General features: G+C 49.9%; 1 protein-coding gene and 1 long non-coding RNA gene across 9 annotated transcripts; one reads left to right on the plus strand and one right to left on the minus strand.

Annotated features, from left to right (window-relative positions):
• Positions 1 to 534: 534 nt before the first annotated feature.
• ndrg3a (ndrg family member 3a) lies at positions 535 to 25721 on the plus strand. Of its 8 annotated transcripts, XM_078091631.1 has the most exons (18): positions 678 to 862; positions 10021 to 10092; positions 11888 to 11920; positions 18860 to 18965; positions 19121 to 19241; positions 19436 to 19498; positions 19581 to 19641; positions 20589 to 20675; positions 21602 to 21658; positions 21950 to 22053; positions 22330 to 22395; positions 22502 to 22553; positions 22667 to 22714; positions 22797 to 22832; positions 22928 to 22979; positions 23392 to 23417; positions 24195 to 24233; positions 24736 to 25721. In XM_078091631.1, exons 2-16 carry the CDS (start codon positions 10036 to 10038, stop codon positions 23415 to 23417), a joined length of 969 nt encoding a protein of 322 aa, XP_077947757.1. In that variant the 5' UTR covers positions 678 to 862; positions 10021 to 10035; the 3' UTR covers positions 24195 to 24233; positions 24736 to 25721. The 8 variants fall into 8 exon arrangements, with proteins under 8 accessions (XP_040060507.1, XP_077947757.1, XP_040060506.1 ...); XM_040204572.2 differs by lacking the exon at positions 23392 to 23417; XM_078091629.1 differs by lacking the exons at positions 678 to 862; positions 23392 to 23417 and adding an exon at positions 9148 to 9617.
• LOC120835550 (uncharacterized) lies at positions 13160 to 13925 on the minus strand. The gene is made up of 2 exons (XR_005714598.2): positions 13739 to 13925; positions 13160 to 13665 (listed from the first exon to the last, which is right to left on the minus strand). It is a non-coding gene; the product is annotated as an uncharacterized LOC120835550 (long non-coding RNA).
• Positions 25722 to 25895: the final 174 nt, after the last annotated feature.

The raw sequence follows: 25895 nt of genomic DNA on the forward strand, positions 1-25895 counted from the left end.
GCTCTTACACAATCAGATTGAGGGCAGGAGGCGTCTTGAAAGGCCGGTGCTTGTGACTGAGATTTTTACAAACTAGAGGGAACACTGCTGATGTGTCACTGAGCAAGGCATTCGCCTGCTTGCCGAAAGCAGACCTGGTTGCACTGGGGTGTTGCAGTTTAGGGGATTTAATAAATTGGGACGGACCTATTTGGGGGTAAAGCAAAAAGATTACATGTATATTTTGATGTAATGTTATTACGTAGCCGATTTGGACGGTTACATAATCAGATTGAAAATAGAAACTTAAGCCAGCATAATGTGCTGTTTTATCAAGGCGATGTTTACAGTGTCATCGTTGGATTGTTATCATGAAGTTTGTTGAAAAAGACAACTTTGAAATTAAAAATAAATGCAATTATCTTATCAAAAGTGAGTGTCTACTAATTACAATTTCACCCAAGACAAAAGCAGCTCTTGCCCATTGCTGAAATCAAATTATTATATTCAGCATAACACGTGCATTACGGTTGTTAGTACAGTTTACAGACACTTGTTTGTTTTTTACACACATTTCAGAACAGATTACAGGTATTCTACATTTTGCTTCCCCTCGTTCTTCGAGGTCTCATTTGGGAGCCGAGTGAGACCTCCTGTCACCCGCGCCCGTCTGTGTGACGCCTCTTCTCATTGGCTCCGCGGCGTCTGCGTCGCAGCGTGTAGCTCCGCCCACAGTGATCGAAATACTAGCCGAGGCAGAGGAAGCGGCGGACGAGAGCAGCGTGAACTCTACAGCCAAATACGCGCATTCTACAATACACTCGCAGAGGAATTCGCCGGAAGACAGCGGACGCTTCATATATATATTTGTTTTACCGACGCGGTAAGTCCCAAACCCGCGTCTTCGCGGTGCTATCCCGCCCGCTTACCGACCGGCAGATGTGCCCGATGCTCACAGGAGATTATCTGCGCTCGCTGGATGGCGACCTGTTCACGGCGCTGCTCCGCCACCCGACTCGCTGCTGCCGGAACCTCAACGAGCCGCGGGGTTGTACTTCGTTTAAAAACAAAACACGCGTTTGAAAAACGACGTCGGTACACGAGGGAGCGCGAGCGAATTCGGTTCATTTCGAGGAGAGAAAAAAAAAAAGCTGCAGTTCAATTGAATCGAGTTCATGCGACATGACGATCGTTCCCACCGCGTATCTCTTCATCCCGCCGGTGCGGAGCGCGTCGGTGTTACTCCGTTCTGCGCTGCCTTTTTGTATACCTGCTATATAATACAACTTGTACCGAGACGAGGTCTGTCACGATGCGCTGCACCGAGATTCACCGACTGTTGTCGAATATCTCCGAGCGTGATTGATTTTAAGACCGTGAATGCAGCTCAAACTTCAAGCCTGAAACCCCGTCGGAACAACGTTAGCTAGTGTCCTCAAGTAGCGCTAAGTTAGCAGTTTTAGGTCATAAACTCATTACTATACATGCAAAATATATAAATCATGTTTTCCTTTTTACAGGTTTATTGGAATACATATATTTGGGATTAAATTTAGTCAGGAGTTTGAACCGGAAGCCTGGAAGCTCCGGAGGCCCGTCGCTGTGTGATCGATGTGCGGCTTGTCGCCTCTCATGGAGTCATGTTCTGCCCCCCCCCCCAGATGCCCACCCCCTGCTTGAGTCTAGACACGGCCGCTCCATCGTTATCAATCGGATCAGGCGTGCTGGTGTCGCTGCAGGTGTTCCACCATTCTGACGTCACGTGGGGGGGATGGCAATGTCACTGGTGGCCACGCGAAGGTCACCCAGGTGGGAGGTGTAAGAGCGGGGTCATCGGGGGTCATCTGGGGATATGCTTTGAAAGGAGACATTCTACCAGGAACAACTTTGACCGGTAGAGGTGATCATTATCTGGCATCTATGAAATACCTTCTTTAATTAGAAGGTCATTAAAACGCTTTTATTAAGTACCTCACACACAGAACACCCCCTTTCTATAGGACAGCCTTCCTTCTGGTATATAATAGTCTATAATTGTCTAATTGGGGGGGGGGTTGATTCCAGGTGTTCTGTCTCCCACCAACGATAGTGTCACATGATCCGTGAGGCTTGAGCGGCGCTTACACAACAAGCAACCGCCAGGCTTCTGTTGTCATTGACAACACTGTCGCAAAAAGACCGCTGCGAGCGAGTGTTGATCCGTAAACGAGTCTTTTTTTGTTCGTTGGAGAAGCTGCGGATGGTGGGTGGTCAGCGGTTCGCTGCCATATCGTTGTAAGCCATCTGCCCCTGGTTGATGATTAGGCAGAGTGAAGACCTACTGCCTAACTAAAGGGAGTGTCAGAGGTTGTTAATTAAGCCACCGTCTGAAGTCTCCTGCAAATGTGTTTTAGTAAATCATCTCAAATGGGTTTATGGGATTTACTACAATACTGTTTTAAAGATTTTCTTCACCCACAAGTGCACTGAGAGCTTGTAACAAACTACACTGAGCATTCACAGTGACAACTAAGTCGGCCTAATGCAGCGGCCCCTCCACATCGCATTCATTCACTAAGTGAATGCTGTATGATGTATTTTCTTCATCTCACTGTTGAGGAGCCTTCCAGCTGGTATCACTACTTACACGCACGTCATTACAGGGTTTACAGCGCACATAACAAGCGGGATGCGCTCTTGTGTGGAAGAGGATTCCTTGCAGGAATTAATGTCGGCATGTGAGGGAATGACGCTCCCCGGGGAGACGGCGGCGGTAATTAAAGGCGCCATTGTCACTGGACTCGCCCATGCCAGGTCCAAGTTCAGGTCCGTTTCCCTTCATCCCAGCTGGACCGCAGAGCCGTCTCGTGTTTCAGTATCGCCATCTCATCAGCCTGAGACTGGGGGGGGGGGGGGGTCACTGGTTTGGGCTAGCGTGCAGCAGTTACAGGGTCCAAACATTTTTCAGACCCCTTTTTCTTATCTGCTGGATCAGCGAGGGGAGGGGCGCGGCCCGTCTCCGTTGTCCTTGTCGCCGCGGCGCCGGTAGAATCGGCAGGTGGTGACGGGCAGAGGCGCAGGTGGTCAGCTTGTTGATCCAACGTGCTGGACGCGAGCCAAGCGTTGCTCTCCGCTGAGACGAATCACCGCCGTTGATACAAATACGCTCAAAGGTGTAAGCAGCATGCTGATTTCTTCAGTGTCTCATTGTAGGCGCAAATCATTTCACCCAGGAAACTTTAAATGCTTTTAGTGGGGGGCTTTTGGGGGGGGGTTTGAAGAATTGGCAGATGCAGCATCCCCGGTTATGGAGCCTCAATGAACTTGAGGCTCCAAAACGGCAACCCCCCCTGTTTCTACTCAAGTCACCCAAAAGCGGCAATCATGAAACGCTCAAATATCCCTTGCACAGATCCTGGTGAGTGCGTCTCAATTGGCGATTTACATTTTTTTTCTTTTTAACCCATTTGATGCGTTGGGCTGCGCCGGTGTGGTAAAGCGGCCGGTTGCCGTGATGAAGAGGGACTGGACAAAAGGTCATTTGCTTTCAGAGGCGCCCCCAGCGGAGTCTAGGATGGCGTTGTTTGCGTGCGTGTGGTGGGGGGGGCGGGGTTACCAAGGACACCAGCGACCTCCAGGGCGAGCGTTTGCGGGATAAGGGGACCCGAGGAAGCCACCCGTGTGTTTCTGCGGGAGATCCGTCATTGAGACAGCCGAGCCGAGCGCACGGATAACTGTCAGCAGAGGCGTGTTCCTGCGAGGAAACCGGCCCACCGCCGCCGCTGACTCACACACACACACACACACACACTGAGACACGCGTGTACCGATTCAGGGGCTTGGCGGTTTCAAGAGATCCTTACCAGGGCTCATGTCTGCACGCCGCGTTAATATTTCATGGGAGCGTGTCTTCAGTTTCCCCGCAGCTCGTTGAACAGGCACCTCGAGGTGTGCGCTCGCTAGTGGCCGGCCTACACGGACGTCTCGCTCCACGTTGAACCAGCATGACGGATCCTGCTCGGGCCCTTCAGCAGGACCCCCCCCCCCCCCCCGCTGTGGAAACTGCCCACTCGCATCAGCCAGCTGGGAAACACACTTTGCCATCAGCACAACTAAGCAGGGCGGAGGTTGACGTCCCCACGGGCTGAGCGGCGGTTAGCGTAGCGAGCTACGGCCAGGTACTCCGTTAGCTGCAGGGAGGCCGTCTTTTTTAGCGCCACTTCTGGTTGTAAAGAGTAAACATGGCTCCTGCCAAATGGCCATAAAACAAACGGGTGATGTCACTGTGACTTCATAAACTTCTTACACACAGTTTATGGGTCCAAGCAGCCACAGCAGGTATAAACTGCGTGTGTGTACACTGTTAATCCTCCTGTTTGGTGTTATGTATTGCCAGAGGCTCTCGATACCATATATATATATATATATATATATATATATATATGGTATTCAGCATAAGCTTTGGTTCAAAGTCCTAGTTAACGGTGCTGAGCGGGGGGGGGCAACTCACGTCCAAGCCGCCCACACACACGTACACACACACATCCTGCACAAAATTCATAACATGACCACACGTACTTCCTTGTGTGACACAGGCTTAATGGAAAAATTGAGTTTCCAGTTTGCTGCTCTGGACCACGACTTCACCAGGGAAAACATATTGCGGTTGGTCTCTGCGTCCGTACTGGCGCACTGGAAGACCTGGCAAATAATCCGTCGAAGCCACAGTCTCTCCGTCTCTGCGTCTGTGTGCGTTTTCATGCGAAAGGTGAAGCATGCCGATGATGCCAGTAGACACGTGGTTATAAATCAATTCAGCCTAATGAAACGCTTTAATCTCATAAGACCATTAGCAGATAAAGTGGCCCTTCGAGGAATAAGGTAATTCTGTAAAAGCCCCCGGCGAGTAATGGGTGTGGTCTTGCACTCTGTTGCGTTGCAGGATTAGACATGTGTCTACGTGCATGTACAGTATGTGTTACCGTGGGACACAGTAAATAAAAAGTAGCCTTAGCCAACACGACGTCACCCAATTACCTGCCGTCATGGAGCCTCAAGTTCATTTTGGCCATTGACCTCTTGGGGCTTTTTTTTCCAACCAGAAGTGGAAGGAAACGGTGAGCTAAGTGCAACCGAACGTGGAGTCATGAACTGAAAGACACTGAAAGGGTCGAAGATGAAAAGTCTTACAAAACTCTTTTTCAAAACATGCGTTAAAGACTTGAAACCAGGGATCAAGACCATTCATGTTCATCCTGGTCATCAATCAAGTAGTACGTGTAGAGTTCTTTTCTGATGCATGCTAAGTTTGACAGGGCACGCATGAAGACACAAAGGCGTGTGCACCGAGTAAATCTAACAACGCCGGCATGAGGTTCTCCTCCCACGGACGGATGCTGTCGGACTTGTGTGTCTGTTGTGTTGGGAAGATGTTCCATGTCCCATCGAAGTACACCCTCTTGATTTTCATCACTTTCAGTTGTGGCCGGCTGAGAGTATTAAATGTGGCTCGCCTTCAGATATGGTCTCCAAAAAAAGTTAATTATAGTAATGCGGTATTTAATATTTAATAGATCTTTTTTTAATCTCTGTAGGATCAAAGACGGAGGCCGCTGTCCCGAGGATGATTTGTTTCCTCTTATTTATTGTCTTAAATATGCAGAGTGAGTTGTTCGTCTTCCTTTCTTTTGCTCTTATTTAGTGATCATCCTCGTGTATTCCAGCGTTATGTGAACCTACACCTGAGTGGGATCATGTCCTGAAGCTACCTAACTTGGCTTGTAGATACTAAAAGACTATTCTTATATTCCCGACTGAAGAAGACATCAGAGAGTCGTTTTTTTGTTACATTTTGAAAAGAGGGGGGGAAGAAATGAAGAAACCCGTCAGCTTGTGTCAAGAGAATCGTATGAGCCGCGAGGAGGATGATGGAGCCTCTGGAGCGCGAGCTGTCATTTAATTAAGTAGACGTGGAGCTCTGGGAGCAGCGTGCGAGTGCCTGGCAGTGTGCGCGTTGAGCTGTGTTTGTGCGTTTGTGGAAAGGAGGCGGTCGGCTTTGCCGTGACGGACAACAAAAGGTTCAAGAGCTCCCGATCACAGGCCGCCCCTCGGTTGTCATTCGCCCGACTGTTTGCTAAACCGATTTCCTCTTCTAATTCGCTTACAAAAAAGCCCAAAATCCTGCAGTGAGACTTGTCGCGGCCCGTTAGCTTTGCTGCCTCGGCAGACTGAACCGTAAGCAAAGGTTTCGGCCAAAGTTGGGCGCGGTGGGACCTTTCCGCTGACTTTCCCCTGGGATGGAAAAGTCTGAGGCGTCACCACGCCAGTGACTCGTCTGTTGCCCTGACAACAAACACACATAGGAGGCCGTCCCTCTGATGGCAGGCGGGGAGCGCCGTTGGAATTTGTGCCGGCCCTATTTCCCGCTGTGATGTGAAGCCCGGGGAAGTGTCCCATTAGTGACCGGAGGACAGACGTGCGTTTGTTAGAATAATTTGGCTCCCGGGGAAAAGACGACGGGCGGACGACACCACCACTTCCTCCTGCTGGAATTCAATCGTCAATTAGCCGCGCCCCGAAACCAAGGGGCGGATGTTTCGATTAACGCGGCCAATTAAGGTGAGTCCTTTGCAGGCTTCGTATCCCCAACTGCTCTAAGGGAGACTAAGACCTAGAGTGCGCCGTCTTATACGTCCCGTCGGTCTGTTAGGACGTCTTCAGTCTGGAAATGCTGTGACCTCTCAGCAGTGTTCTCTCTGTACGGGGCATTAAGTGGTATCCATGTAGCATTACCTCTTAGGGGAAAGTCTATTCTTTTATGAATTCGAGGTCAAAGGTCCTGTTAGGAAGTTGTATCACAATTTATCTAAAGCTGCAGTGATGGTTTGTTCTGACACGAAACCCAAACGTTGGTCCGTCCGCCTGTCCCGTTTCAGTTTGCCTTCAGGTTTAAACACACTAGAAGTGACACAGATCTTTTCCCACATGGAAATCAAGCATTTGATACATTTGATCACACTTTCACAATATTGTTAAGTGGCAGACGGAGTTGAATATTAATGTTTGCTGATCACCTCTCCACACTGCAGAGGGTGAGGACGTGTAGACACATGGATTTCCGCTTTAAATCACCATGGCAATACGCCCTGGCGGCGGCGGCGGCTCCATAGAGACCCTAAGGAGCGCGAATATGAGGTCACCGTGGTGACATTCACCTCGGTTCAACATGGAGCCGAAAGGAGGTCACGCAGACAAAGCGCCGCCATGATGCAAACGGCAATGGCCCGCGAGTTAAATCGGTAGTCCGTCGCCATGGCGACCGAGAGCAACTAATTGAAGGTGCTAAAAGTAAGGTCGGCGTCACAGCCAGCTTCTCGGCCATCCATCATGCAGCGCGCTCGGATCGCCCCGAGGGTGAGGCGGCTGGACGGGGGGGAAAAAGAGCGAGGAAGCGGGAAACTGACACGGCAGCTGCAGGACTCCTTTGTGTTGGCAAAGCATCTACGGACGGCGTTTTGGCGCGTCCACCTGCGTCCACTCGGACGCACTCTGGCGCCATGCAGCTTAGCATGAAGCTAACGGCACGTCCTCTCTCCTCGGGACCACAGAGACTGGTTGCCGGGTAGATGCGCATTGCTCGCCAATTAGAGCCGGAGGAGGGGGCGGCGCTAATTAAGTTATCCGTTTATTAAGTTGACATATTTCAACATGTCTTTGCTATGAGTAATTTGTGTAACTCTTCAGTCTCCCCGAGGCCGCGCCGACACTAAGCAGTGGTGAAGGTTGACCGTAGCTGCGAAGAAAAGCGGCCTTGTGGGCTTTTTCCCTCCGACACGGTTTGCGTCCTCGGCCGATTGCTCGCCCCCTCGTCCCTCGCTGCGTGGCATTAGCCGGCGCTGAGACGAGGCGGTTGAACCTCCGCCTGCAGGGAAATGGAACCTGACAACAGATGAGTGAAATCATGGGCGAGAGCTCTCGCCAACTGGCGCGTTACTCATTTCGCGGGCGGGGGGGGTGGGGACAGCGGAGTAAAGCGCGTTCGGATGTCGGGGGGGAACCCCACAACAGACGGTTCCGCATGGTCGAGGCCGGAGGGACCTGTCCTCCATCATCGCCCCCCCTCCCTCCCCCGTCCTCGTTCACCAGTGGCTCGGTGGGAATACGGGACAAAGCTCGCTGCACAGATCGCTAAAAGGGAATTTGCCTCCGGCCGCGTGGGGCTACTTCTCCCACATCTTCTGTTCCACTTGCGCAGCGCTTTGCATGTGAGCCGTGCGTAGACGATCCGCACGGCTCACATGATGCCAGTCAGAGGTGACTCGTTGCCTTGCGCGTGTCCCTCGGGGCTAGCCCGGCTCAGAATAAACATCGGCAACCAGCTTCGTCTCTATGGCAACAGCTGCGCATGCTGAACGGTAGAGCGGGCGTGGAGTAGGCAGGAAAGGGCGCTGGTGATGGTGCATGTTGCTAAATGCGATCCGCCCCAAAGGGAGAAGCCCAAAAGATGGTGTTTAGTTCCCCAGGTAACAGGGTGTTGAGGGGTCAGTGGGGCCGGGCTGTGAAACGCCACCCGTCAGGCCAACGGACCCCCGTCTCCCACCTCAATTACCTGGCTCGGCTGTTTACAATTTAAAGCCGCTTTCGCCTCCATCCCACTCTGTGACTGCCGAGGAAATACGCCACGGCCAATACGCACAATCCGCTCAAGCATGCAGAGTATTTGTTTTTCTCCCCCCCGTCTTGTTCGCTTGTCTAAATATTATTTACTTCCACCATTGAGCCGGATTTGTCACCGGGGATTGTGCCGGGCGTGTTTTCTCTCCTCATACTGCCGGTTGATGTTTTTTTCAGCATTTTCTCTCCCTGGCTGTTTTGTGTTATTTGAGTACGGTGCTCCGTTGTGCCCATCTGCCTCCCCGGTTGTTTCCATGCGATTCATGCGTCAACAGCCAGCTGTCTGGGCCGACCTTTTTTTTTTTTTTGGCAACACGCAGGTTACAGTTGCTTGGGGCTTCGTCGTCATTGCTGCTACCTCTCCGCTGTTATCTCGCTGGGGAATGACCACTAACCAACCTTGAAGGTTATCCAATACCGGCATCTCAAGGTCGCTTCCAGGGGGGTTGGCGCTGACTCGGGGAGGGATTATAACCGTCCCTCCCGACTGGCTACGCCTCTGCTCAATCTGCCCGTACTTCTTTCTCTGTCTCAAGGAGTGTGTGTGTGTGTGTGTGTGTGTGTGTGTGTGTGTGTGTGCGTGTGCGTGTGCGTGTGCGTGTGCGTGCATCTGCTCTGGTAAAAGCGATCGTTTTGGTATGGAGGCCGTCTGTGATGCGCCGCAGGCCGGTTTGGCTTCTTCTTCCAGTTGGTAAGAGAATGAGCAACATGAGCCTCCCTTCCTGGGCAAGCGCGGGTAATTCAACACCGCTCCCTGTCCTCAGCTCCAGCCTACGGTAGAGGCCGAAGTGGTGCCATTTGAGGGGAAGTGGGGGAGGGGCACACGTCTGGCTTCCAGTGAGAGCGCTTCTTCTTCGTAAGCCAGAACGGATCCATCTTTGCGTGTGTGTGTGTGTGTGCGCGCAAAGCAGGTTTTCACACTACCTGCGCGGACTGGAAGTGTCACTTTGTCCGGTGGAACTGATAAAAAAGAAGAAAAGCCTCATGTACGTATCCCACTGTGCCAATTTGGAATCTAAATGACCAGATTTCTGAGAGAAACCCTGTCAGTGTTTCAGTGTTGACTTGCTGCCGCCTCCTTCAATCCCACACAAATCAGCAAGTAGGTTGTTTCGGCGTGAAATGCACACTGAATGGATTAGTTCACCAATTGTTTCAGTCATTTCCTAGTTCCTCTTTTCTTACATTTTAGTTTTATACCATTGGTTTTGAATATGACATCCTGGACTTTGAGAACTGGTGACTCATTTTCCTCTAAGCCAAAGGTTCACATTGCTTTTCATAAGCCTTTCAAAACCCTAGAAAAACATCCCCACATTGTGCATGTTTTACTTTTCTAACTGCATATGCTTGTTATCAGCATTCAATATGTGTTTTCTGTTTCTACAGTGACGTGACAGAAAGATGGATGAGCTGCAGGACGTACAGCTGACGGAGATCAAGCCGCTGCTGACCAACAAGGTGACTTGGGGGGGGGGGGTCGGGGGGTCGGGGGTCTGGACGGTTTCAAGCTGCACGAATCCTGCACCTGAACCAACACGCAAGAACGACACATCCAAACCAAACGGACACGTGGCGCAGGTTTAAAGTGAACGAGCGCTCCGTACGTACAAACGCATGCGCTAATGTAAAGCACACGGAGACTCGACTGCAGGCCTGATCATCAAAGTGAATTATTCATATCTGCTTGACTGTCGGGCGGGGAAAGAAAAGAGGGGGGGGGGCGGCAGTCAGAAGGAAAAAAAAAGAAGAAACGGTTGTAGACTGAACGAGGCAATAGGGTGGAAGAAAAGCAGCGCATAGAACACGAGAGCAAGAATGCAGAGACATCAAAGGAGGAAACTCTGTTTTTTAGGGCAGATCAAGGCTCCTCCATCTTCTTCCAGCCTCCTCGTCTTCCTCTTCTGCTCCACGTCAACAGCTGATTAGCTGATGAGAGACGCTTCTGTTCTCTCCTCAGGCTACTGTCACAGTCGGGGGGGGTTTGGCGCCTCACAGGAGGGGTGAGTGGCGAAACATCGGGTCTGAGGGGGATGGCGGAGGAGCAGGCGGCCATCCCCACCCCCCATCTCGGCTACATGCCGCGTGTCTTGCACGCCTTGTGTGATGAGACGGCGCAGGGGAATATACATCTTAATGAAGGACGCTGATGCTGACCTCTCACACCACCTAGTGGCCAGCTTTTAAAGAGACGGGCCGGGGGGTGTAGGGGGGGGTGTATGGGAGATGGAAAAGGATTCCCATTTTCTCTCTGGTCCTTTTTGTAGAAGTGATGAGAGCACATTATGACACAGTCGTGACCTGGTGCACGCAGGAACTGAGTGCTGCCTGCGGCGGCAAAGTAGCCATAGCGACATGAGCAACATGACAAGTGTAATGGCCTCCTGACGAGGTTACCAATGCATGTGATTGCAGTCGCTTTAACGTAGAACATGCAGGAGAGCGAGCACCGGCCGGCAGCGACGCTCCGGCATTGTGGCTTCAGCGAGCGAGGGAATATTCACCGAACTCCCTGGAAGGACTTTCTTCTGCCTCTAAAGGTCTTGCTACGGCGTTCTTAAGCTTGTTGTTTGCGCAACACAGCAGGGGAGTATTTTATTCAGTTTCTAACATGCGCAGCCATCGCTGCATTAAAGCCACTGACATGTAACCTTTACTGTCGCGGCTCCGTAGCCTGCTGCCGTCTGCGTGAAGACAAAGCGGCAAATGAGACAATATTCTCCTGAAAAAAATGCTTCGCCGTACTCCGCGTAAAGAGTGCAGTCGTTATGATATTTAAAACGAATCGCGGGAGCGATGCTGATTTAGGATGCGTACGGGGAGAATTGTTTCTCAGAAGCAGGAGGTCAAACCCGCCGTGGTCAGAGAATGGCACAGCTGTGCATCTCAACCAGACTAATCGATTGGAGCGATGGATCAGTACGTCGCTCCTGATCACTGGATTCACAAAGGGCAGCCCGTCTCAAATAAGGTCAAATCAAACTGACTGGACAGGATTATTGTCTGAATGCCAGTGACCAAATGTTGGGCTCCAATTGTCACAAATTATATTTTCAACCATAATTCATAGAGACCTTGTCAAAAGTGGGACCAATGTGCTCTATTGGTCCCGACATGGATACTGGGAGCATTATGTGTGAAATCCCATCACGCGACAACTGCACAGCCAACCATCGTCTTTGAATGCATGAAGTGTCACAATGACTGTGTGTGTGACAGCGAGATTTTAAACTCTCCTCTTTTGCTCTGTCTGCAGAATACACGCAACTTCCAAGATTTCGACTGCCAGGTGAGTGCTGCTCTGAGGGTTGTCGTTATGCCGTTGAGTGAGTGGGAGGGAGCATATGGGCCCCCCACCCGTACCCCCCCCCCCACCTGACCCCATTTGTCTGTTTGCCCTACATCTGATCCTCAAAGGCGAAAACAGGATTTCACCACACACCACATGATCTCCTGGTCAACCCTTTCCACCTGGGGGGTGAAAGCATTTGTCGAACACCGTTGTCTCCCACCCGCCGTCCTTTTCCTGCTCATTGGGTAAAACGGGTTCCTTCCTGCTCGGACACCCGTTACCGATGCTCCGGTGCATCTGTGTCGCCACTGCGTCCCGGCTGGTGAGCGAGAAAGCCCAAGGTGGAGAGGGTTAGTCACCCGTGAGCTGGTTGTTGCTGGTTATTTCCATGGCTCCTTTGTTTGACACAGACGTGTACAGAACCTGACTGAAGTGACTGTGTGGTTTCAGTGGAATGTGGATCATGTTGGACTGATGGAAGCCAACATACAATCCTCCCGTTTCTGGCCTATTTGTTTTCCTTCTTCTGTATTGCCTAGAAGTGGATCGATTACGGACGTCTTTAACACGTGTACAGTCCTCCGCAGTAAGAGGGTGTTTGTGTGACAGAATCTTTGCTTCACAGTAAGACTTTTTTAATGTGATATTTTAAGAATCATTATCAACTGGCCTTGAGTGGGTTCTACGCCGGATGCCTTTCTTTGATGTCTGCTGTTTTTTCTATGGGGATTGCCGGCCCCAACAGCACTCTGCTGTGTTCCACCAGCGTCGGGGCTGCGAAGGGTTAAGGCTTCCACCCCTCTCTCCCTCTCTGCAGTCATGGCCGCTTCCAGCATCCCATCAGAGCTAAATATAGCTGCTGCATGCAGAGGAGGAGAGGGAAGCGCGTTAGCAGCGCCACATGCTCCAGTCCGGTCTGCTTTGTCACTGAAACATGAGCACACAGAAAATGGTGCACTCCCTCCCGTGTTCCAATTCAATGAATTTCGGTGTGTCGCGTACATTTCCGCTCCTCCTCTCTGGATTCGGTTCTGCGGTGTCACTCGCAGTGGACCAGGACTTTACTCTGTGGTGTTGAGGGTCTGGTGTATTTGACCTTTTCCCCCCCATGGAAGCCATTTTGACCTCACACGGGCAAAGTCTTGAAGAAATCATGAGGACTTGTCCCTAAACGGCTGATTCTTGAACGTGTGTTTGTCAAATTCGCATTTAAATAATAATCCACACTTCAAGTGATGACTTAATAAATGCTACATATATTGATACAATTCCATTTAACTGCTGAACGTCCATGTTTTACTTATTGATATCAGCCGAAATAAGGTCAGTCATTTTTACCGGCCACCACTGCCGCACATTCTAATAATACAGGACCGGCCGGTCAGCGCTTTAGCAGCAGACGTCCGGTGAGTACGTAGTGCGTGTGAGGCTGTCCTTTTTACCGCTACACCGTCTCCCCGAGCAACGGTCTGACATTCCAGCAGCTGGAGGACAAATCCAGCTGCGTCTCCTCTTGTCTGGTGCCAAAGCGCCGTCCACTGGCGGTTCATGGCCACTGCAGCGGCGCCCGGAGAGGGTAAGGTGGGGTCGGGGAGGAGAAACCACAGGGTGTGGTGCTGCAGTCCGGCGTGTCTCAAGACGTCCCGCTTGGCCCGCTGCCGCGCGACGGACGGGGGAGGACGGTGCGAGTCCGCCTCATCCACCCATGAACACCGGCAACTTCTTTAGGCTGATGGTGTTTGCTGTGGGGAACAGAATATCATATTGTGAGCTAATGAAGATCGTATATTGTAGCGATAATAACCCGTATGATACCTCTTGTCTCATTGAGACCAGCAGAGGGCGCCACAGCTCCGTCCACCGTGCAGGCGCGATGTCAGACCTCATAATTCCGGCTGTGTAAATGTGAAGCCCCGCATGGATCACGGCTGTGCGGCCCTCCTCACACTGCAGTGCGCTGCCGAGACACAAAACCTGCCCTGACGGGAAACGTGTCGATGTGAGAAAATGCATTTCAGCTCATAGTCTGACACAACGTCTCGTGCGGTTAATCACGTTCTCGCTACAATCAGCCTTTCATATCTGAAAATGGGAGTAAATAAAGTGTAACGTTTTCTGGCTAACTTTGCACCGTGGAACGCAAATGTACGAATGCTGCTTTCTTGTGGTCAAGTGTGTAATTTTCTCACAATGTACATGGACGACGTGCCTCGTCAGTGTCACTCTCTCTGTGTGTTTTATGTCAGGAAACATTTGGAGGAGAAAGGTCAGCGTACAACCAGACGTGCTGCGACAAAGGCCGACCAATGGGGAGACCCCTGCGGTCGTGGTCCCGCCCACTCAGTGCTGTTTGCACGTGTGCCGTTGGCCACGCGGAGCAGAGGAGGCTGAAAATAAGGAGAGATCAATAAACTATGAGGATCAAATGATTCTGAGGCAGCTTTGGGAAGAAGTGGATCCGCTCATGGTTGTCAGTGGGGATGAAAATAGTAGTTCATTGTAGGGTTTGTTCTGTGGTGAGCTGATGACTGGAGTCATCTTTTGGAAGTCAACACACGGAGACAACATTTGCTGCAAAGCTATTTTTGGTCTTTGTCAGACTGCTGCATTTTAACGCCTTTCCTGCTGAGAAGCTCCCCTTTCGAGTCATTTTCAGCGTGTGGTTATGCACGTTCTTGGGTCAGGTGTTTTCTAACGGTGACGCGGAGGTCGCTCTGCCTCCTCCCTCAGCAAGGTGACGCCAAATTGAATCTAGAGGCGATTTGTTGTAAATCTCCGTGATCAGCAGCCATTTTGCTGATGCGGAGCCGTCAAACCGGCCTCCTCCTCCTCCTCCTCTTCTTCCTCCTCCTCATCCTCCTCCTCACTTTACCAGTATCGCCGTGTGACGTCAGCCGCCCGGCCGCTCTCCAGGACTGCCTCAGCATCGCGAGCGCCCCCCGCCTCCCCTCCATCTCCCTTTCTCTCCTCTAAGCACCACCCCTCTCCCTCCACCCACCTGACCCTCCCTCCCCCCTCCCACAATCCAATTGGACGCACCGGTCGCTGGATGTACGTACGCACGCGCTGCGACTACCAAAGCACAAACTGCAGTCTCACTCTCCTCCTCCCCCCCTCCGCCGTTTCTCCCTGCTGTCGTTCCCCACCTCCCGTGTCCCTCTCTCATTCGCTCTCTCTGCATCCGATCCAACTCCCCCCTCCTCCCCCAACACCACCACCACCCCCCTCTCTCTCTCTCTCTCTCTCTCTCATTCAGATTATTTACCCATCTCCTCCTCGCTCCGCTGTGTCTTTCTCCTCCCTCTCTTCCTTGTAGCTGCTGCTCTAGCCTCCTCGCCCTTCCTCCCTCCCTTCCTACCAGCGCTGCTTCCTCCTCCTCCTCTCCTCCTCCTGCTGCTGCTTCAGGAGATCTTCAACGCCGCCCGTCACACACTTTGCACATAGCACAACACACTCCTCTCCTGCGTGGGAAAAACATGTCAGCTATTCTGGACCTGGACCAGATTGCATGCTCTGGGAATGGAGTGGTGAGTGACTAATGCGTCTTGGTCCTTGCGGCGGGGGCTTCTGCTTCGGGTTCGGGGCTGTTTTTCCCCCCAAAGGAGCTGACGGCAGCTGGCTGGAGGACGGGAAAACGCTGCTGGCGGGGTTCTTTTCAGGCTTTGCCTGTCAGCAGAAGGGACTTTGGGGCTTTTTCTTTCTGGGCAGCTGCTCGTGTGGGGTGAACATTTGTTCAGTGTGTGTGTGTGTGTGTGTGTGTGTCACACAGTGACCATGTGTGCAGTCTGCTCAGCCTAAACGTGCTGAGGGTGCAGCCGCAAATTTTAATGTGGTGATTTAAAGATGCATGCGCGTGGCGCTCCGTTGTCTCCAAACGACGCGTCGGTGCGTGTGCGTGCTTCGCTGTCAGGTCAGCGGTGTCGTTGGGATTTGTGTGTGTGTGTCTCTGAACATCTCACGTGTGTACTTTATGTGTTCATCCACGGCTGCAGGAATGCGTTTGCCCCCGCCAATGACTGCGGGTGGTGCATTTCGCCAGCGTTGTTTCTGTTTCTAACTGAGAACAGGCCAGACGGTCACACATGTCTCCCCCCCCCACCCGCCTCCCAGCCCTCCCCCTAAACATCATAGCGACAACACACCGGAGCCACTGTAGCTTCTCCTTCCCTCCCCCTGCAGAGACTTTGAGTTTGTAGTTGTACCAACCCACCGCTCTGATGACACACACACACACTGTATGCGGTGCAGGTGGTATGGGCTGTGTTTGTGTCAAAGGGGGTGTGTGTGTGTGTGTGTGTGTGTGAGTGTAAATGAATTTGCTGGGTGTCTCTTGCCCTGTAACGCTGCTCTCTCGGGTGATTGATGTCATTCCTGACAGGGCGTGGATAAGAGGAGGGGGGGGAGCGGGGGGGCGGCGGCAAGATTGCGGGAAGAGGAACAGCGTGACATACTACTCCTTCTTTTTCCTCCCTCGCCCCAAACCCACCCGACTGCTCACTGCTTACTGTTGCCCCCGGTCGACCTCAGCGGAGCCCCTACTCAGTATTCCGCTCTCATCTGCAAGCGCACACACGCTTTGTGTGTCCAACTACTCTCCACCGTGAACGTATTCAAGAGGAAAAGGTGGCTGCTGCCATTGCAGTGCTTCTCCCCTCTTGTTTTTTTTTCTTCAACTCTATTTGTCCGGGCCGGCCGCCACACCCCACGTATGTTTTTCTCGAGCTGCTGCTGCTGCTGCTGCCGTGTGTGCATACATACGTGACTTACGTGTCTGTGGAAGAGGCAGCACTCCCTGATCAATACGGCTTTTAAACTATGCAGAGAGCTGCACACCGAGAGACGGAAAGTCCTCTCCCTTTTCCACGGCGCTTCTCTCCCACGATTCTCCACCCTTGTTTGTGCCAGGACCTGGCTGGGGCAATGAAAAGCCCCCGTTATGAGGCACATACCTCTGTTAGTCATACAGGACTCCCCCCCCTCCCACTCCACACTATATATTCGTACTTGAATTAGACCCCCGCCGTCATTGCTGCACGTACACACAGACAACAAAAGGCAGCCATTCGCACAAATGTTTCTCTTTCTAGACTCTCGTTGAGTGTCCTTGACTCTGTCCTTGTCTAATAATAATAATAATAATAATAAATAAGATCGGCAACAAACCATGACGAGATTCCGTTAAGTCTAGAACAGGTTGTTGCCCCCCCCATCAATAAACACCCTCGCACTAGGCCGAGGTTGCAGAACCATTTCAGGTTCTTCTGGGTTTATTCCATTTCAGGTTGGGGGGGGGGTGATGTCACGGCGTCTCTAGACCACAGCGGAGTGACCGTTGCTCTGTGTTTCTAGTTTCTGTGCACCCACACAAATGAAAACATCGACTTGTTGCTGAATAGCGGAGTTATTTCATTCCTTCCTCCGTGACCGACGTGTCCTTGAAGGCACCTTTGTCTCCTCTGACGAGGTTGTGACACACATCACACCAGTCAGAGTCCCGCTCCCTCCGTGTCTCTCGGCCTCACCCCCCCGTCTCTCGTCCGCTCCAGGCTGGCTCTCTTTTATTATTGATGACCTCTGGGCCTTGAGCCCAGTCAGGCGCTCGGGCCCCTCCCAGGCGCTGCTGCCCGGCGGCACGCACACTGCTACGCCACGCACACCCGTGTGTGTAGCACCAAGTCAGGTTGACCTTGGCCTGTGTGTGTGTGTGTGTGTGTGTGTGTGTGTGTGTGTGTGTGTGTGTGTGTGTGTGTGTGTGTGTGTGTGTGTGTGTGTGTGATGCTACGAGTCCTTGAATTGGCTTTACTTCCTGTCCATTTGATTTCCCCCCTTAATTCTGTACCGTCCTTCACGCTTTACTCTTTAACCCTCAAACACCATCAGGAGCCTCTGATCATTTCTGCAGTGTCATCGTTCCCTCGATTTATCCTCCTCACGGTTCATTGTCTTCAAGTCAAATCGAAGTACGATTTGACTTGAGCCTAAAGCCATTCTTTAGTGCAAGCACTGTGAAATACTGACGCGGGCCGTCCTTGCGCTTCACAAAGAATCATACTCAAAAGAAAGCGACGGAGGGAATGAAGCTGGGATGACTGCTTTGAATTTTAGTGGCTCTTCCTACGAAGATTGTCATTTTTGCAGAGTCATGCCCAAGAGAGCGCCGTGCGTCTCCGACCCTCGGATTGAAAAGATTCTCACATTCTGTGCTTTGTTGCTCCGGTGGTGCACGCAATGTGTGGGTTATGGTTGCATCCTCATTCGGATGTAGAAACCCTAAATGTCATGTTGTGGTCATCGGATGTCCCCTGTGTCGGATGGTCGCGTCCAAGCTTTGTTCAGGCATTTCAAATATTGAATTGTTTCTTTATTTTTTAATGCTATTTCTTTCATTGGCAAACTGCTTTGTGCTCGGCTGAGATAATCTGAATCTAGAGTAGAAAAAGCCCACACAAAATATAATTAATATTCCTTTTTTCATGAATTCATGCTACTTATACCGGTATCTGTGTTGCCACAGACCAATGTACTGATCTCTCAGGGCCAAACAACACCATTGCTGTCTCATGAATAGTTTAAAACACTTAGTATCTCGTAATAATGTGAATCTGTGTAGGTCAGACACTACTGAGCATGCTCAAGAATGTAGTCACCGGTTTGTGCTGCTTTGAAAGGTTGACTAGTTAAAAACAAATACGCTGCATTCGTCGGGTTAATATGTCAGCCAAATAGATCGTTCACATGTTTTTAATCATTTTTTTGTTGTTTCTGGGGCAAATTTATATTAATCTTGAGCCACAAAAACCAACTGCTGCTTTTGTTTCATGCATTAACGCCACAACTATCCTTTTAAAAGTGATCAGATTGTCTTTCCGTTAAAACACACCATGTATTTTTGTCTCTTAACACTTGTCTTCTTCCTCCTCTTCTCGGTGGCTGCAGGAGCATGATATTGAGACTCCCCATGGCGTTCTCCACGTGACAATGAGAGGCGTTCCAAAGGGCAACCGACCCGTCATCCTCACCTACCACGACATCGGCCTCAACCGTGAGTCAGACAAAAATAGAAGATATAATATCGATCCGCCGCGTCCCCGAATGTGGTGAACCGGGACTTTGTTTGCTATGCTGTAGTCACACACACACACACACACACGGGTCGTCCAGAGTATAAACTCCTGCAAATGTTTGCACCTTTTCCAGACAAGTCGTGCTTCAACACCCTGTTCAACTATGAGGACATGCAGGAGATCACGCAGCACTTTGCGGTGGTCCACGTGGACGCGCCCGGCCAGCAGGAGGGTGCACCTCCCTTCCCCAGCGGGTGAGTGTCGGGCTGGTTTTTACATGCTGATTGATCTGTGCTGATGCCGTGATCCATTTATTTAGTTGTAATGACAAATGAGCTGCTAGTTCATTTCCCAATGGAAGCACAGTCTTTGTCTTTGAGCTTTGAACTGAGTTAATCAGTTCATGATTAAGTACACCGATGGACTCGCGTGTTTCATCTTTTTCCAGTTACCGCTACCCGACCATGGAAGAGATGGCGGAAATGCTGCCTTCTGTGATGACTCAACTCAAGTGAGTGGCAGCTGATCAGTGCTCACATGCACGATTTAACTATTCACCTCCAGTCCCACGGTAACCAGAGGTTTCTCTGCAGGGTGAACAGTGTGATCGGAATCGGCGTGGGAGCGGGAGCGTACATCCTCAGCCTCTTCGCAGTGAGTCCATCTGGAACAAATGTACACTTTTTAACCCCATTGCTTTGGTGATTTCATTCCACAACCTTCGCCTGTAATAATCGGAGGTTTTCCAGCCCCGCAGCCTGTTGTACTGAGAATGAAAGCCTGCCACCAAGCCCACAAAGTGCGTCAGGTTTCTCCAGTCCGCTTTTAAATCTGCCATCCCCCCAGATGGTGAATCACCTTGGTGATTCTCTCCTTTTCAGTTACTTAACTCTTGTTTCCGCACTCAACTCAGTGGGGCTAAAATAGGCACGATGTGTGCACAACGGAGCAGAAAGAGCTAGACGTGACAGAGAGGAGCCAGAGAGCACTGAGCTATAAATAATAGAAGGGCAGGGTGGTGGCCAGGGGTAAACAGGGAAGGTGTATAAGTTTGTATTCTTATTCCCAGCCACTCTATGCAGAGTCGGCTCTGTTTGAAACTAACAAAGACAATTGATTCTGAGATGCATTTTCTCTAACCAGCTTGTAGAAAAGCGGGTTACCCTTCATGGATTTATAGCAGCTGTTGCTGCATCGCATTTGCGTCACATCAGCAGTATTCCCGCAACATTGGACAAGATGGACCTTAGATTTCCCCCGACATCCTCAGTCCGTCTTGGCTCTTCCAAAATTGCATCCCTTAATTTAAAAGCCTGGGATTCCACATAGTTTTATGTGTTGATTTAAACAAGTGACATGCTTAACTTTTTACCTCTTCAGAAAAAACACCGCAGTGGTTTCATCCTCAATCTGCATTGTTGATGGAACACACAAATTCCTGAGCAAAAAAACCTTTTGACATTGGGAAGACGTAGCTATTGACGAGCATAATTCCTTTAGTACCCCAGACCCGACTGAACAATACAGCAGGTTTGCACAGGTTAAAAATGTCCAACAACTGCCCATATGAAGCTGGAACTGACCGTGTTCTTCTCCTACAGCTGAACAACCCGACCCTGGTGGAGGGGCTGGTTCTGATCAACGTCGACCCGTGTGCTGAAGGCTGGATCGACTGGGCAGCTTCGAAGGTCATTGTAACCGCTGCAGCACAAACCTAGAAAGTCCTCTGCACACTCTGCAGCATACGTGAAGCCATTGCTTGAATAATTATACAACCATTTTATTTTGTATATGACATTATATACGACGTCCTCTGTCCCGAAACCCGGCACAGGAAAAACTAAGTAATTAAGTGAGGGAGTCACGATGGCCAACAATAAGTTGTTCAGGCCAAAAATATTTCAATAAACATCTGTTTCTTTATAATGTTTTGATTATAGAATACTGTTTTTAAAAAAACATGACGATGCTACACCTGAGATTTGTGGATAAAGGGAGCAAGTGAGGACAATATTATGTAGTATGTATTCTGTAGCACTTTTCAGACAAGTCAAAGTGCTTAACAAAATGTGAATTACATAATTACCACTAAGTGACCCTACGAGGTCAAAGGTCTCTTAAACGTCTCTCCCTCCAAAGTTAATCAAGCCAAGCTTCATTCACGTACTGCGGCACTGCGGGTGTTTATTCATTTGGATCATTGGGGTAAAAGTGCAGGGCGCAGTACTGTCGCGTCCCACTGTACTTGAATACTGTGAACTTTACGTTCTGTGTACTGTACAAGGTGGAACGTTCTGAGTAATGGAACCACGCTATGACCTTTGACGCATAGAGTTTAAAATACCCACTCTCCATCTGTTCTCTTATTATTTGGCTCATACAACTCGAGTGTAAACTATTTTACAACAACCATAAGGTCACCGGGACGTCCTCCATGACCTCTAAAAAACTTAAACGTGGCAGTGTAAATCACAGTGATTTAAACAGTCACCGTGTACACCACAAGTAAACACAGGCATGGTTATAAAGCCACAACCGTGAGGACGCTGCATAAACAGAAATATGTCCGTTCTAGTCCTCGTCTTAACCGGATCTGTCTTCCTCTCGTGTGCAGCTGTCTGGATGGACCAGTAATTTGGTAGATATCATCATGGCTCACCACTTCAGCACGGTGAGTTTCTCCTGCGCTTCATTCCTCCCCATGTGCTATTTTCTGTTCCTGCTAATCAGTGATAGTGACCTTTTTTTCTATTGACAATGTGGGACACAAACCGAAGCTCTGGGAGCTTTTCTTGATTTCCCCCCGGTAACATTTACCTAATAACAAGCATTGAATAATTACTCTATTTCTGTCTCCTCCGTGCACTGTGGTACGGAGATGACAAACTCTTTGTTAATAACTACACTGCAGAAGCCGAGCATACCTTGTTGGGTCTACCTCTTATTCTGTTTCCCTCACCAGGATGAGTTGACCGATAACCAGGAGCTGATCCAGACCTACCGCCTCCACATCGCCCAAGACATCAACCAGGACAACCTGGCCCTCTTCTGTGGCTCCTACCAATAGTAAGACGACCAAATTGCACTGCATGAAAAGCCGCATTTCCCCTCAGTTGGTCACCGTGGAGGCATGTCCATTAGTCTTGCAGTATCAGAATGTGTAGGAATCCAGATCCGAGTATAGACGGAGGCGGCGTATCAAACCCTATAGGGGAAAAAGGGTGTGATGATAAATCCCGAGGTGCACAGAAAATCCACATTCCTGCCAAGTCACCTCACGTTTGAGCCCCGTCACATTGTTCCTGCTCCGCTAACTAAATCCCAAATGTCTCCATGCCCCAGCCGCCGCGACCTGGAGATCGAGAGGCCAATCGTAGGTCTGAACGAGGCCACAGTCAACACATTAACGTAGGTTCTAACGTAGAACGTAGAGCAAGAAGACACCGGTGAACATTTGTCTCTTGAGGACGTGTTTTTGGGGAATATTCAAGCCTCTTCTCTTTCCCCCATGCAGCTGCCCTGCGTTGTTAGTGGTTGGGGACACGTCCCCTGCTGTGGAGGCTGTGGTGAGTTGCAATCCGTCATCTCAGCAGCTTAGGAGTTTTGGGGGAAGCATCTGCAGTTATTTGTCTTATTTTATTTTTTACCGCAGTGGTCACTGTTGTTGTTGTTGTTTCAGGTGGAGTGCAATTCCAGGTTAAATCCCACCAAGACCACACTGCTGAAGGTGAACCTTTCCTCACTTGTTCAGTCAATATGAATTAAACGTTTTATTCATCAACAATGTTACTAATGATCATTTTCTTCAGATGGCTGATTGTGGAGGATTGCCGCAAGTCGTGCAGGTTTGTTTTTGTCATCTTTACGTTTGGTCATTCATCAATTTTCTTTCTTGTCCGAGTTCTCTTCTAACTTTGAACCCTTTTTATGTTTTTCACAGCCAGGGAAACTTGCCGAGGCCTTCAAGTACTTTCTTCAGGGAATGGGCTACAGTACGTAAACATGTGTTTTGCTACTTGTGGCTTGTCAGAAAAAAAAACCATCCACACAAACAAATGATTCCAGTTCAAACTAGCCGCCTCTGGGTTGTATGTCCAAAAATTGTTTACAGGCAAAAAGCTTTTTGGCGTGACGCGTTTGTGGTTGGAGGTTGGTCTTGTGTTTTTCACTGAATTTCCTGTTGACGTGAGTGCAATGACAACGGCACCTTCAGTGAGGATTGTTTTCAGCGCAGCAAACAAGGAGCTGTTGCTTCACGCCCCTGCTAACGGGGTTTGGACTGTGGCCAGCGGTGCGTGAAAAGACGCAGCTCTTTGTCAGCCAGGTCACGGAGAGGGAGGGAGGGAGAGAGAGAGACGGCGCGAGCGGCTCAGAGGACGCTAACGCCATTTCCTCTCTTTGCAGTGTGCGGTCCCCACAAGCCTCAGTAGGTGAGGTTTGAGTGCCTTGAAATGACAGTGGCCCTCAAGATGTGCTGAACAGCAGTTCGCTTCCTGTTCGGTTTGAAGTGGGCGTAAAAAAAAAGAAATACCCTTTGTTGTTTTTGCCTCGTGTGATTTTTCTTTTCTACCCAAAACTGCGATGCTTTTCCTGAGAGACGCATTTCTGTCAGACCGCACTGACTTTCAGAGCCTCTTCGGATGGATCTGTAGGTCTGCTTGCTCTGGCCATACAGATGAAGCCTGTCCATCTGTCTATCTGGGTGTGTGTGTGTTTGGGAGAGGGGGGGGGGGGGGGGGGTTCTGTATTTCTGTATAGCTAATTCTCTTTTGCACTCTCCCGTTCCCAAACCCATCACCGTGGGAGACCCCCCCCCTGGGTGCAGCCAGTACTTCGGGGCCTCAGTGTTGCTTCAAAGGCCACCGAGTCCTCCTGTTGAGCAAATGCCACTGCAGGATTAAAAGTGATTAAAAAGTGCTTTCACGCAGGGGAAAGTGTGGAAAATAAATCTCCACACCTCCGCATGTTTCTGCAAGCTGCTTTTTCCCTCATTAACACATTGTCACAGGGTGAAACGCAAAGGAGAAGCGGCCAGTGTGTGCGACATGCAGATTTTAGTTGGCATACGTGCTATGATTTCGTAGAGCTTTCCTGTGTGTCCTCAATGACTACAAACCGTGGCAGATTATTTGAGTTTGGATCCGAAATACACCGCGGTGGAATATGTCAACATTTCTCTTTCTTCCTTCTCTAATCATTGCTTACAGTTCCCTACGTTCTCCTCAGTCACCTGAGCAACGATTCAGGTATCTGTTTTGTTTTTTTTGAGCCGCAGCCTGTGAATCCACTGGCCTTCTTACTCCACAGTGGATCAATGTCAATGTATGCAGAAATTTTCCAGAGCGCACCGGTTTCAGTTTGATATTCAACAGCAGGTCCGTGTGATGGATACAGTCAGGCTATTAAAACACAGCAGGATCTTTCTGCATACATTCGTCCCCCAGTAGGAGTTGAGTTTGTCCCGTTTAGCATGGATTCTGTCCTCAGTGTCCTATTTTGTTGCATGACATGCCGGCTTCCTCGGCCTCTTCTGTTGGATTGTCGTGTTCTGCTGCTGTTGTGTTATTTATTCATTTATTTTTTAACAGTTCACACACGTGCAATTTTTCTTTTTTTTTCTTTTTTTATCGGCCTCAGTTTTTGAGAATCGTTTTGCATGGGACCCACCTCTGTTGTTGATGTGCATGTTTGCGCGCTGCACTCCCGAGTCCGAAACATTAACGCGTGTCTCCCCCCCCCTTTTTTTAGTGCCTACAGTAGGAATGACTCGTCTGGCTCGCTCCCGCACCGCCTCCTCTTCCAGCATCACCTCCATGGACAGCAGCCGCAGCCGCAACAACCTCAACAGCTTGCTGGAGGGCGGCGTCCCCGGGGCCTTGGACAACCAGGCCAGACCCCAGACCATGGAGGTCTCCTGCTAAGCTCCGCCCCTTGCACATTCCCATAGTAACTGATGTGCCCTCCCTTTCCTCCCCCCCTTCTCTCTCTCTCTCTGATATCCTGCTCCTAAGCAACTCAACGCCGGGAGGATCTGTAACAAAGTTATGTGATTAGAAAAGAAGATGTAATAAATATATTAACAGATGCATATTATTGAATATTTAATACAGTGTCGGTCACATTCGTACCAGAAACCATTACTACGGTCAAATGTGTTAGTATTCAAATGGTTAAACCATTAATATTATTGAGTGTTCGACCCCAACCCCTTTTATTTATTTTTTTTCACGTCGTCTTTGATTTAAATGTCTTCACACACTATATAAATGCTCCATGTGTACAAAATAGCAATCCCTGCAAGGTACAACACTTTTGCTATTTCAACTGGTGTCTCCTCTCGTAACCTTTAAGCGTGTAGGCTGTATAGAATTAAAAACACTATTTCATTGTTTAATCCCAATCGTTCAACGCGAGGCTGAATCGGTCACAAAGTATACTTCGTGCATAGAGCTGCTTCTGAACACTGAACCAACCTTCCTGTCAACTGCTTCCCTTCACAAACATGTCTTTATTTTGTATTTTTGTTTCCGAGCTCGCCGCCTTTTTCTTTCTGCTTTGCGTTGATGTTTTTGTTCAGTTCGAATAGATTATTCAGTGATGTTTTAACGACCCGCAACAAGTGGGTTCTGATGTGAAAAGTAGGAGTCCTTTCACCGGGAGGCCCAGTGGTGCTTCTCACTGTCTGCTGATTCAACCCATGTATATTACTACTGAATAAAACCACAACATGACAACTTGTCTGCCGTTTTCCTTTTCCCCGAATTCTCCCACTAAATGCACATAAATAACACACGTTTGTACTGTATGCCTCCGCACAGCGAGTGCTTGTACTTTTCCTCTCCTGTTCGTGGAAAGGTGAGGTGAGAGCGGTGAGGTAGTTTCCAACCACAGAGTAACAACTTCTGTTG

This window comes from Gasterosteus aculeatus, chromosome 17 (assembly GCF_964276395.1).
Source record: "Gasterosteus aculeatus chromosome 17, fGasAcu3.hap1.1, whole genome shotgun sequence".
NCBI classification, from domain to species: Eukaryota; Metazoa; Chordata; class Actinopteri; order Perciformes; family Gasterosteidae; genus Gasterosteus; species Gasterosteus aculeatus.

What these genes read in the sequence shown, in the direction of transcription:
- ndrg3a (XM_040204572.2), top strand. Translation starts at nt 10,036, where the DNA reads ATGGATGAGCTGCAGGACGTACAGCTGACGGAGATCAAGCCGCTGCTG. An exon ending in TGGCTCACCACTTCAGCACG is followed by an intron (nt 21,659 to 21,949) that starts GTGAGTTTCTCC and finishes TTCCCTCACCAG; the next exon opens with GATGAGTTGACCGATAACCA. An exon ending in TTCTGTGGCTCCTACCAATA is followed by an intron (nt 22,054 to 22,329) that starts GTAAGACGACCA and finishes TCCATGCCCCAG; the next exon opens with CCGCCGCGACCTGGAGATCG.